Source organism: Chenopodium quinoa, unplaced genomic scaffold, assembly GCF_001683475.1.
Source record: "Chenopodium quinoa cultivar QQ74 unplaced genomic scaffold, ASM168347v1, whole genome shotgun sequence".
NCBI classification, from domain to species: domain Eukaryota; kingdom Viridiplantae; phylum Streptophyta; class Magnoliopsida; order Caryophyllales; family Amaranthaceae; genus Chenopodium; species Chenopodium quinoa.
The window spans coordinates 3,943,116-3,956,526 of NW_018743292.1; the positions used below are offsets into that span (position 1 = coordinate 3,943,116).

General features: G+C 31.1%; 1 protein-coding gene across 1 annotated transcript; it reads right to left on the reverse strand.

Annotated features, from left to right (window-relative positions):
* Positions 1 to 3,257: 3,257 nt before the first annotated feature.
* Positions 3,258 to 5,383, reverse strand: LOC110736484 (transcription factor bHLH149-like). The gene is made up of 2 exons (XM_021916702.1): positions 4,711 to 5,383; positions 3,258 to 4,621 (listed from the first exon to the last, which is right to left on the reverse strand). The coding sequence occupies exon 2, from the start codon at positions 4,506 to 4,508 to the stop codon at positions 3,870 to 3,872; it is 639 nt and encodes a 212-aa protein (XP_021772394.1). The 5' UTR covers positions 4,509 to 4,621; positions 4,711 to 5,383; the 3' UTR covers positions 3,258 to 3,869.
* Between the last annotated feature and the right edge of the window lie 8,028 nt (positions 5,384 to 13,411).

Below are 13,411 nucleotides of genomic sequence, written 5' to 3' on the forward strand. Positions count from 1 at the left end.
TAAGCAATTGTCAATTTAGCATAGCTGCATAATAGAATAATAGTGTACTAGACTATCCTACTCGGTAATATACTAATACCATTTCAGTATTTGATATGTTAGACTTAAGTTAAAAGTTAGTCTTTCTTATTAACTTGTTAGTCTAATTAAATAATTACTAATTACTAATTAGTGACTTAAGCCTTAGGGGTAAACCAGTAAAGGATATAGAATCAATATTACCTTCTTCTTCATTAATGTGTTCTTTCATTATATTGTATAAATCAAACTACTTTGTAATATCTTCATATATAACTTTATGCAAATATATAATGATAAACGAGCCTTAATTATCAATCTTGTTGACTAATTAAGAATCGAATACCAAATTGCAAATTTCGATGTTACAACAACTCATCAAATCATGATTATGACACTGTTAACTAAATGATCAAATCAGAAGCAGATAATAATCTGATAGTAAAACAATAATACATTAATGCACTAAACTTTTATAATCTACTTCGTAATAAACTAGTAAGATCAGTATGGCTAAACTTGAATCATAACATGATATGTATTTATAAAAATAATGAGAATTTGCATATAATATGATGCCTCAATATGAAGTGATGAAGTCTCGGCTTGATATAAAACTTGTTAACTAGCAAAAAGTTAGAAAGTAGTACAAAATTTTTTGAAATCAAAAACAGATCTAGACTCGAACCGTAATTTAGTAAATCTGAAATAAAATCGATCTAAATAATGTTAAATCATAGAAGAACCAAACCCGTGAACGAACCGAACCAGTTATAACCGAACTAAAATAAAACTACACCAAAAAAGAACCGAACCGTTTCCAACCTGAAACTGTTTGAACCGGTATAATCACCATTTACACCGAACCATTAATAAACCGCAACCCGTTTGCACCAAACCGTTTACTACCGGGACTATTTACAACCCGTACCGTTTACAACCCGAACCGAATTTAAACCGAATTAAAAACCGTTTACACCAAACCGTTAACAAACCGCAACCCGTCTGCATCGAACCGTTTACAACCCGGACTGTTTACATCCCGGACCATTTACAACCCGAACCAAATTTAAACCGGGTTAAAAACCGTTTACACCAAACCGTTAACAAACCGCAACCCGTCTGCACCGAACCGTTTACTACCCGGACCGTTTACAACCCGAACCGAATTTAAACCGGGTTAAAGACCGTTTACACCGAACCGTTAACAAACCGCAACCCGTTTGCACCGAACCATTTACAAACCGAACCGTTTAGAACCCGAACCGAATTTAAACCGTTCAAGAATAAACCGAAACCGAACCGAATCGATAATTATTTAAACCGAACCGAAACCGACCCGTTAGACATTTAAACCGATTTCAAACCGACCCGTTCAAACCGAACCGATTTCAAACCGAACCGAAACCGAACTGTCAAACCGTTTTGACAGTGCTAGCTCTACTAGTGTAAGTGTATCTCATTTGCTAAAATTGTTGCACTCATATATATCTCTCATATCTTTTATTTCAACTATACGCCCATGAATTTTAACTGAAAGATGCTAAAGTGTATATTTTTAAGGTCATTTCTTTGCTTTTTTTATCTACCAAAAGCCTAAGCAAAGTAGCCGCACTTGGTCTACTTGTACTCTTGTATATGTATGTGATCATATACTATATATGTTTTGCATACCAAAAGACTAGTAGATTGATGATGTAGCTTAGTGGCACATTATTGGTATAGCTAATTATGTAGGTGCTTTTCACACTAATTTAAGATCGATGAATGTAAGATCGCGATATCTCTAATTACTCAAACTAATAACAAACTCTCTCCCATATGTGAAATGTGATGACTTAGGCTAGGAAATTTCATAATTTAGCAGTACAAATAACGTTAAACTATAATCATATCTGAAAATTAGATCACATCAGATTAGAAAATTTGAAACAGATCACATCAGATCAGAACATGTGAACCAAATATAGCCTTAGTAGTGGTTGTTGCACTCACATTGGCTAGGCTCACTATCACGAGTGTCACTCCTTCATGTAATGTCTCTTATTTTTTAAACACAAGTTGTAGCATGGGGGGAGGAAATTCTTTGCAGTAAAACCTTACACAACCCTTTTTTGCAGTAAAATTTAGGACATATGAAATGTTGGTAAAAAATAAAAAGCAATGGGACCCAAACCAATGGATGAATTAAACCAAGGTAAGTTAAGAAGAAGACGGTGATCGGCGTGGAGGAGGGGGCCTATATAAAGGCAGTTCAAAGTAAGAGTAGGAACTTTTATAGCAAATTGACTGTAACTTATATTTGGGTCACTTCTCTGGAAAAGGACAAACCATTTGCCTTGTTCGCCCCACATCGGCCACATGCTTCCTATTTTCCATTCTCATACACCCACCCCTTTTTTTTTTTCCTTCAATTATATCACCTTCATTAGATTAGAGATAAATTACTATTTTCTTCAATTATATCACCTTAATTAGATTAGAGATTAATTACTATTTTCTAGCTTTTTATAGCTTGATTATTTGTGTTGTGAGTTAGTGACCCATCATTTTTGTCTATCTAAATAATGGTTTTATTTGCACATGAATTGAGTCACATAAGATGGGAACATGTCTAATTGACCAAGCAGAGTATTTTCAATTTTACTATTCCAAAAGATTATTGCAATAATAATACATTAAAAATGTTAATAATTTTCTCAATTTCATAAATAAAGTTGCTCACGGATCACTATCCCTTTGAGCTTTTTTTTTTTTAATGTATTTAACGGAGAATGAAGTAAAGACAAAAAGACGAACGAGCATGATCTGATGGATGGGAGTTCAAGCTAAGCGGCTAATTTGACTGTACCAGATTATATGTATAGTAGGACATTTTGTTCAATCTAAAGTCAATCGACACCAATCGAAACAACTCATGGGCACTTCTTGTCGTAACAATCCAAAATACTAATTGATCCATTCACAAATAGAATTGAAGTTGGATCAATACGATTATTCTACAATATAAGATCGATGTTTTAACCTTATATTTACAAAGCATATAAGATATTAAAATGCAAGATAAGTAATACGACTGATTCAACACTTTTACAAAACTTTACCAATTAAACTTAGATCCCTCCCGTCGTACACTTGTATGGTAACAACCTTGATATGTGTAAGCACCACAAGAAGATTAACTAGTAAATGAATAATAGAATGGAACATAAAGAAAAAGGAGAAAAACACACCAAACATCATGATGGTATAAACAAAAACATTAATTTATTGGAATAGAACATAAATCAATAATGGTGCAATCATACAAAACTAGATTAATCAACAACCCCAAATGTTTAAACACCCAATGATACAAAAATTTATTTTAACTTTGGAGGGGTATTTGACCTTTTACAAATAAAGAGGACCAAAAACCCAAGAACATGGTTGGATGGAGTCCCAATTAATCAATAATATGCCCCTATAAAAAGGGAACTCAACCGCCCTCCAGCACTTCAGTACAAAGATCCATTATTAGGTGCCATGTTCCCATTTAATGACTACTACTACTATTCTAATTTATTTTTCTTGTGAATGTCTGTCCAATAAATCATTTTTCCCAAATATTAATCCCCTAAAAATAAAGGCATTAATAATGAAATTTTCACATGGGTTTGAGCTAAAACAAGAAAAACTAAGGAACTAATAGCTCCAAAATTAAAAAAAAAAAAAAAAAAAAAAAGCCAGTTGTATACAATAAAATACATTCAATTAAATATCCAAAAAAAAAAAGGCAAAAAAAACAATAAACCAAAAAAATTAAAAATTAATTAATTAAAAAAAGAGGGTTTGCTAAGCCGTGACTCGAGTCAACTACTCGATAAATCAATTTCCATTGAACCGGAACTTGAACCGGCTAGAATTTCCGCAAGAGCAGCCATGGTTCTCACTTGCATTTGTAAAGCAGCAATATAATCCGTAGCTTCTTCTAGAAGATTCGGGAAAGATAGTTTCCGGCAACCGGGAACTAACCGGCCAAGAACCTTTACACGCTTCTCAAGAGGCGGTAATTTCTGTTGTCGTTCTTTCTCCCCTAACAACCGGCTACTCCCGGTAACCGGTGGCAGAGGCAACTTTGAACGAACTTTAGCCTTTTTATGGCTCTTAAGCCGAAGCTTACGCCGATTTGTCAAAATGGCTCGGCTCCAACGAGTACGACCTTTGGCGGCTATGGCTAAGGCTTTATCGGCGGCTTCACGGACGGCTCGGCTTCCGGAAACCGGCGCCGGAGTAGGATTACGGCGGCGAACGTGTCGGAGAGCTTCGACGAGTTTTGATGAGTAAGTTCGTTGTTCTGCTTCTGATCTCCATCGTATTTGATTTTGATTGTTGTTGTTTTGGTTTGATTGATTTTGATTGACGGTGTCTATTCTTCGACGCTTTTTCCTCTTTGATTCTCGTGATGTATCTTCTGTGTGTTGTTCGTAATTCGAAATTATCGACGCCATTAACAACAATCTGGAAATTCAGTCAATTATTGTTGATTTTCGTAACCTGATTTATCAACGTATTCAGGAACTGATTACAGGAGAAAATTGTGGATGAAATGAAATTTCAATTCCTGCGAAAAATTAAAAGTTTGAAGAGATTAGATTCAGTTCAAGACCGAATAATCTTATCTTCGTAAATTTGCAGAAAATATGTAAATACCTAGTTGAAAAATTGATCAGGAATATTGCATAGAAATTGATGATTATCAGAGCAAAATGTGAGGAAAAAGATTACAAATCTGAGAATAGGATGAAAACGAGGAGAGTGAAGAAGATAATAGCTTATTAGAGAAAGTGAGGTGAGAGAGTGAAGAAGGAGAAGAAGAAGAGAGTATAAAAGAGAAAGGAAGGAAGTAATGAGGAAATGGAGTAAAAGAAAGGAGGGGAGTTTTAAATAGTCCGTAGAGGAGGAGAGAGACACCCACGCGGCGTTTGTAAGTTCACATTTAATGTCTCCTTTGTTTTGTTTCCCCCGTTTTTGTGCGCCGAGGTTACCATTTTTTATGATTATTTTTTTCATTTTTGGATCGATAAGGATTAAGAATTTAAGGTCTCTACTTGTATTTTTTTTTTTTTAGCGAATGAGTTATAATCACAATACAAATTTAAAGAAGATGTGGGAAGATTGACAACTGTAGTTGTATTCAAGGTAAAATCTAAATTGCATAGATATTATTATTTTTATGATGTTATTTTTGTTTGCTACATGTCCAGTTAAATAATTCATTTTCGCTAAGCTGATGTTATCCTAAGTTGGTATGCACTCTCTTCTTGATAAATTGGGTAAGCAATAAAGCAAAGAGATTATAAGAATCATGCTAACTTAATTGAAAACGGAGTTATCGATTGGGTAAACAATAAACCAAAATGCCCATAGTGGTTAAATTAATTGAAATTGATTCCATAACATTGTTCATAAAGGTCAATTGCGTACAATTATTTGCCCGTTTTGTAGCATTAAGGTAATTGTATGATTTGTATCTCTTTCTCGATTTTGGTTATTTAATTAGGTAAATATTAATTATACTATTATTCAATTATGTTTAGCCAAAATTGAGTTGTATACTTGTATCTTGTGGTGGAGGACAATAATACATGATAGATTTTTTAGAATGTGATTTTCTTCTATACATCTCATTCAAGTAAAACGAAGTTAATTTGTGCTGTGTATTTTATTCCAACAATATAATTGCTCCATAAAATTAAACACAAAAACTTATGATCTAGCTTAGACCGAATTATCTTAGGGATATTGCACATCTTATTCCTTGATAAATAGGACTAGGCGTTTATGCGACGCAATACTAATTGTCAGATTCGAAATCTCGATCATTAGCAGTCATGTACGAAAAAATGACAATTAGCTAGAACCATAAACGCACTAATTACATTCAAATCGATTGGTTGATTGTCACATGATGATGTATAAAATGTTGAGAAGAAGACACTTATAGATAGACATAATGTCTAAAACAAATCAAGTCTTAACCTTCCACTAACTTTAAATTAGCCAATGAATATGGAGCCTACCAATCATCTATTAAGTCATTCATGATGAAATGCTTAATCCAATCACATTTGGACTTTACTTAAAAAGATAGAAAAAAACGAATGGAAGTGCAATTAGGTCAACCTAAGCCATCTCTTGGTGTATAAGGTTATTATCTAATCTTATTATATAATTAGGATTATGCATAATTTTATCGTTTTATGAGTTTTTTATGACCATTATGACGACTATGTGTGGTAACCTAGAACACATATATCTTAGTCTTGACATCATATCAACCAGTAGTTGATTCTACAGTAGTTTAATTTGTTTGATCTTTTCAGCATCCTTAAATTAGGAATATTGTGCCATATTTTATACTCCAGTCAAACTTAGCTCATCTTCTCAACCTTATAATTTTCAGTGCTTATTGAATTTGTATACGAATTAATACATTTATCTAAAAATAAAAAATAAAAAATCTAAATATTAATCTGTAATAGAAACTTCAAACTTGAGTATAAAAATGAAGAATTATTAAACACAAATTTGACATTAATCTATTTTTAGTGCAACTCCCCCCAAAATTGGTAGTCCAGCTTTGACTTTTTTTTTTTTTTTTGCTGCTTATTTTAAATAGGAATTATAACAAACAAAAATGAATCGGATTAAAAATTAATCAAAAGGTCAAATTTTAATTTAAATTTCAACTTCAAAGAATCAAAGTTGTAACTCCTACACATGCATGCGCATAAATAATTCTCTAGCAAGTGAGGGACCATATATACTACGCGTTGATGCCGAACTTAATCCCAATTTCTCATCACAATCTCTGAAATTTTACAAGGAAAATACATAAATTGGGAAATTATGAGCCAATAAAAAAAAATAAAAAAATAATATACTTCGTATTTAACATTAATTCCGTTATTCCACTTTATTTCACTACAATATATATATTTCTATCAATCCTCTTCCATGCATGCGTTTAGAGGGGGACCTTCCACCGAGGCTATTTGGGGTCCGGCCTCCGGTAAATTATTGTAGTTAATTAGTTAATGAACTTAAATAACCTTATTTTACTTATAAAATATTAGAACATAGAGATTAGTTTTGAGCAAAAGGTAAAAGATTTAAATTCCGACCCCTCTAATATTTTTTACTAAGATTCGCCACTATTTGCGTCTCTATTCTTACTTGGTTTGTGGCTATAATAATATGCTATGTAATGTAATACACTAATTATCATTTTCAAGTTGGAAATATTAATATTAGCATATTTGCAACGAAGGAACATGTTTATTTCCTTATCGTTTCGTGATACGTCATTTTGTTTGCTCTTGATTAGTAACTAAACACAAGAAGAAAAACACGGGAAAATTTTCAAATTAAAATTTGATTTAGATTGCACTTTATAGAATTATATACCATATTACCATGCAAAAATGTACAAATGTTAGTTGATAAAATATTAAAACATGATTTCTAACCCGCTAAAGTTTTTTTTTTTTTTTTTTTTTCAAATTTTTTTTTTTTTTTTTTTTTTTATGTAAAATCCTTCAATTTTTGTAGGAGTACCTTAACATTTAATCTTACAGGTAAATGATGAACATATACCAGTATGTAGCTACGGCAATGCATGATTTATATATGGAAGTGAAGCATTAAGCCTAGTTTTGAAGGATAATGGAAATTTTTAAGCTTTAAACACCGTTATTTGATGGAATCAAGATGGTTTGATTCATTGTTTAACAAAGTAATAACCAAGAAATCATATTTCCAAAAAAAAGTACAAGTATTTGATAATATACACAACTAATTTTATATGTATACGGACATTTATTATTATTATTATTAATATTATTATTATTATTATTATTATTATTATCTAATAAATTTGATTTTGAAAATTAAAAAAACGCCTTACATGGTATGTGTATCCGTGTATATATGTGTATCATGATTTTAGTATGATAAAGGGAAAAAGAAAAGGACAGTTATTAATTAAAATGGACAAATAAAGACATGTCTTTGGATACAAACAAGCAAGGGCAATAGATCAAAGTGTATATGTCTTCCACTAATTGAGTTAAGGAAGTAGCCAATGTAAGGTAGGGTTTAATCAATCTTTTGGTTTTATTCTCGGCAATCATTAGTGGGTTGATGCTGTTAACTACAGGGGTGGTTTTGAGCATGTGCAGGGTGGTCGATCGTACAGGGTCCCTAAGTGAAAATACTATAAAAGAGCCTCAATATTTGAGATTTACTTATACAAAGTAAAGAGAAAACTTGTTAATCAATAATCTATTCTTCAATTTTATCATAAAATTAATAATTTAGTAAAATATTTTTCCTTAAAAAAATGATTTTAGGGCCCAATATAACAAAATTGCACTGAACCATTTTCAGTGTTAGCATTTGTAACCCCGCCTCTGGTTAACTATTAGCATCAATTTAAGCAAAAGTAATTAACAACCTAACATACTCTTTCAATTCCTTCCTTCCTTCCCGTTTCACATGTGGTGGTTTTGTATACCACTTTCTCCATACGAATTGTTCGATCTCATAATAAACACTTCCTCTTTAACTGATTAATAGTCGTGTTGAAAGTACAACTTGAATGAATTCAGACAAAATTTTGTAATTGTTATCCGCGGAAGTAATGAATATCCGTTTTATGAATCTTTATATAACTACTCCGTATTAGTGATGGGGTATTCGGGTGTGGTCGTGTGGATAGAGATGATCCACATCTCATTCTATTCTTTTTCACATTCTGCCCATTCATTTTCTGTAAGAAAAAAATAAAAACACCTTTAATTTTGGACCTGTTTTGACATATTTGGTGCACCACTCAATAAACAATTTAAACATATGCATTGTAACATTATTATTACTCTATGAAAACAATGTCTTGAAAAAAAGGAAAAAAAGAAATAGAAAAGAAAATGAAATGCATCTGAACCTGGGAAGAAAAAAGGCATTCAAAAAACATGCAAGCACATGCATTGCAGGAAGGCCCAGTAGCCTAGCACTATACATTGTGGTTGGTGGTGGTAAACAAAATTTGATAAAATAAAATTCCAAATTAAATAAAATAGAGAAATAAAAAAAACAAAAAAAAAAAAAAAAAAGGAAAAAGAAAAAGAAAGAAAGGAATGAAAGGGGGAAGAAAAAGCAGCAGGCTTTGATTATAGGCACCCCACAAATTTCTCTTCTAAAAGTTTTATGGATCAGCTACAGTTCAGCAGTTTAACCACTTATTTTTCCAATATTCAGTTGGTTCATGTGATTTCAGTTTGTTAGTAGTAGTAGTATTTAGTGCTTTTTTTTTTTTTTTTTTTTTTTTTTTTTAACACAAATACACAATATGTAATTGCGTGGTTTCGTTCTGAACAAATTAAATAAGGTCATGTTTAATTTTGATGTTATAATAGTCAAAATTTGTATGAGTACTAAGATTTAACTATTGTTCGTTATTGAAAGAAAGACGAAGTAAAACATGTGTAAAAATTTAATTACCGAAATGTTCATACTAGCTAGTAATATAAATTAAAGAATTAATATTGTCATCTTTTGTCAAGTTAGGAATAACAGTTATTGTAGATGACGTATGACGATCAATTCATGTCTAACTTCCCAATTCTTTGATAAAAGAAAATTTGATAATATATCTTTAAATGTTAATATATTTGTCCACATGGTCATCATTGAAACAAATGTCTCCTGTGAGTAATTTTGTAATTATTGAAGTGCACAAGAACCAGCTAGACAATGATAATGGGAAATATGCTCGACAATCTATGTCTTTTTCATTATTTTTGTAATCACCTTTTCTTTTAAAAAGAATTTATCTGTAATCACTTTCAGAATTTTGCAAAAAAGAACCCTTAGGTTATTTGCACCTAAAGTGAATAACTGAATATTATATAAATACTTCGTAAGTTCGTATTTAATACTCCATTGTATCAGGCTGTTTATTTGCAACTTACGTGGTCATGAGGTATTTTTATGTTATGCGCACCATTTTTGTAAAACACAAAGTGTAAATATCTAAATGTGCGCGATGTAATAAAATGCATGTTTCGATAGAAGCACCGTTTATGATTCAGTTGTCTTTCTTTTTCTTCTTGTTTAATAAGGCCATGGTTTATGTATACAAAGTTTAGACCGAGCCTCTAATTTATTGCAAAGCAAGACTAGAAAATACAAATATGAAATATGGTCTAAAAATTGAATAATACGAAGAATATACAAAGGGGCATTTTTGCATAATAAGACGGGAGTTTAGAAATGATAATCCGCATATGCAAATAGCCAATCCCAAAAATAAAAACCACATGCAAAGGGCAAAGAGGGAGGTGCCCACATTCTACATTCCAGCTAATAAGGTAAGGTAACCCTGATTTTATATTTATATTTTAAAAATGAAAAAAAATAAAAATAAAAATAAATAAAAAAGGAAAAATGGAAATGGATGGGAAAGAGTGGAGAGATCATGTGATGTAAATCTTGATTTTGGGATTTGAGAAGAGACATGCCACTCAGGGTTGCTCCCTTGCTTGAGACCAACCCACCTTATTGCCATCAAACTAATACACACTTCACTCTCTCACTCCCTCCTAATTTTTTTTTTAAATTATTTGGGTTTTTTTTTTTTGGACTTTATATTATATAAGGAAAATGCTGTACATAGCCATAAAGGCTACATATAAGCATTTAATTTACTCTTGAAAATTGTTTAAATTTAGAAAATCATGACAAAAACACACTAATTACACCGATTTGCGCGTGTTTTTGTCATGAATTCCTAACTTTATACATTTTCCAAGAGTAAATTCAATGCTTATATATAGCCCTAAGGGCTATGTATAGCATTACCCATTATATAATTGTATTTGTATTATGGAATTTACTTAATTTCAATTTGGATCATCAATAATTTAGGAGTACTAATTAATTACCATTGTAAACTTAATCAACGTGTACTCAAGTTAATGTAAAGTTGTCCACCACTCTTTTCAACCCATTCCTTGGTTTATTTCAAATCAAGTTAAATTATTAATTTGAAAATGTACTAATAGATATGGTAATTAACATAGTCAAGAAGATCATGTGGATCTTTCATGGCAATATTTTATTCGCATGATTATGAATTCGTGATTACTACACTTTTTCTTTCACAATAATTCACAGTTTGAAAGAAAGGGTTGAAGAACAGTGGTTAAAACTAGTATAAATTATGGGAAAATAGAGATGAAAGTTCAAAAGATTTCAATGTGATTTATAAAGAATAATAAAATGGATATGGTTTCATATTTTAATATATGTCATTAAGCTGAACTTAAGATTACGTTGGAAGATAATCTGACCATGGCCACATACAAATTTAGCAAGATCTCTGCTTGGTAGTAGAGATAACTCAACAGTCTTTATTATAAAAAAAAAAAAAAAAAAGTCATCTTCCTCTATTTATTTAATGCAGAATAACTAGTTTGAACTCACATGTCACATGTGAGTTACTTATCTAACAAATATAAGCAATAATAATGGAAAAATTAGTTAAACTAGCTAAGCTTAATCACTTATGTTATGGATACATCAATCTGATCTACTTTGAGAAACATTTTTATACTTGGTATGTATTTTTTCAATACAATTTAATTTAGATGTTGGATAACAATTCTAATATACTTGTATATGCTATCTCAATATGCATTTCTAGTCCACTAAGAATAAGTTTGAAGTTAATTAAACTTAGTTATCTTGACTTCTTGAGTGTTTGTAAGAAGTTGGTCTATTAGTTTGCAGAGGTTATCCAGTGAGTTTGGAAGTATGCGCATTGCGCCATAGTTGTGAAACACCGAATTCACTATAAGTATGATCGGTTGAGGTAGTATTGCTCAAATTGTGCATGTTTCTTGCAGCCATATAGTTCCTTGTGATATAAATGCTTAATTTGTGAATGTTGTTCATGTTAGAGACATTGGGTTGTAGTTTACACAAGCTATGGAAAGTTGCACGAGTTGTGTGAGAATACTAATGCAATTCATATACTTGGTATGTTATTGCCTATAGCCTATACTAAGATTCATTGTCGCTATATATAGAGTAACGCATTACTTATCTTAAGGAAAAGTTGAAAAATCATATACAATTTGATAAGATTTACTCTCAAATCTAACAAAAGAAGTTTTTATTAGTAATAAAATCTCATCATTGTTTGATTAGAAGATTTCTTAATCTAGATTTAACAATTATTCGACTAAAACTATATATAGTTAATAACATTTACTCGTACTATATACAAATCTAGAACAACTAGTTAGCTAAGACTATATAGCTAATTAACAATCATAGAGCACCACATATCTAAGTTTTTGCCAAACACGCCTAATATTTTTTTTAATTAATATTTGAAGTAAGCAAAAGAGTGTACTTTCATGTACGGCATGCCTTACAAACTTATGTATACTCAGAATTATTATCAAATTAATAGTCTTACACTCTCTCATCTAACTCAAATATTATGTGCTATATATGAAAAGTACAAAAATGGTTAATAGAAGTAAATGAAATGTTGCCTAAGCAAGCAACAAGTTGTATGTCAAGGAAACAAATATTACTTCTTACCCATCTCTATCTGCCTCAGATACAGGGACCATATCCAAGATTTCCCTGCAGGTGTAAAATGGATCACAATCTCACATACATGCATGCTACATAATTAACATATTACTATTATCTCATTAATTATATGATTAAGATAATTTGATTTGATCACATGAAAATGACAGCTTTAATTTCTTAACTTTCTCCTTTCCAAATCCTTATCTTCTCCTTTGACTACTTTATTGGGTAATAGTATAAAATTAAGGGTCTAAATCTACTGTGTTACTGTAAAAAAAAAGTATAAAACTCCTCAAAAGCTGGCTTAATTAATTTAAATAAAGTTGGTAATTATAATACAAAAATCATTAAATCAGATCAGTTTCTTATCCTTTTAACAACTTGCAAAAATCCTCTGTTCATTTGTTCAACTTACAGCTGATATATAAACTATACGAAGTATATTTGGGAAAAGTTGTTGACATTTTATTTAGTTATTATATTAGCACTAGATAACCTTATTCAAAAACTTCTAGAATTGTGATTGTGCAACTTGCAAAAAATGGAGATATTTAGTGAAATTTTATTTATTGGACATCTTTTAAATTTTGTTTCATATGTCACGGATATCCAAGTTTATATATTTTCCTGAAATTGGTGGAAGGCAAGCTATATTGGCATCGTTTAATGTAATATCATGTTAAAATCTGGGATGGTATGTACTTGGCAATGTACTACTATAATCTATATAGCCTTCAATGGT

What these genes read in the sequence shown, in the direction of transcription:
- LOC110736484 (XM_021916702.1), bottom strand. Translation starts at nt 4,508, where the DNA reads ATGGCGTCGATAATTTCGAATTACGAACAACACACAGAAGATACATCA.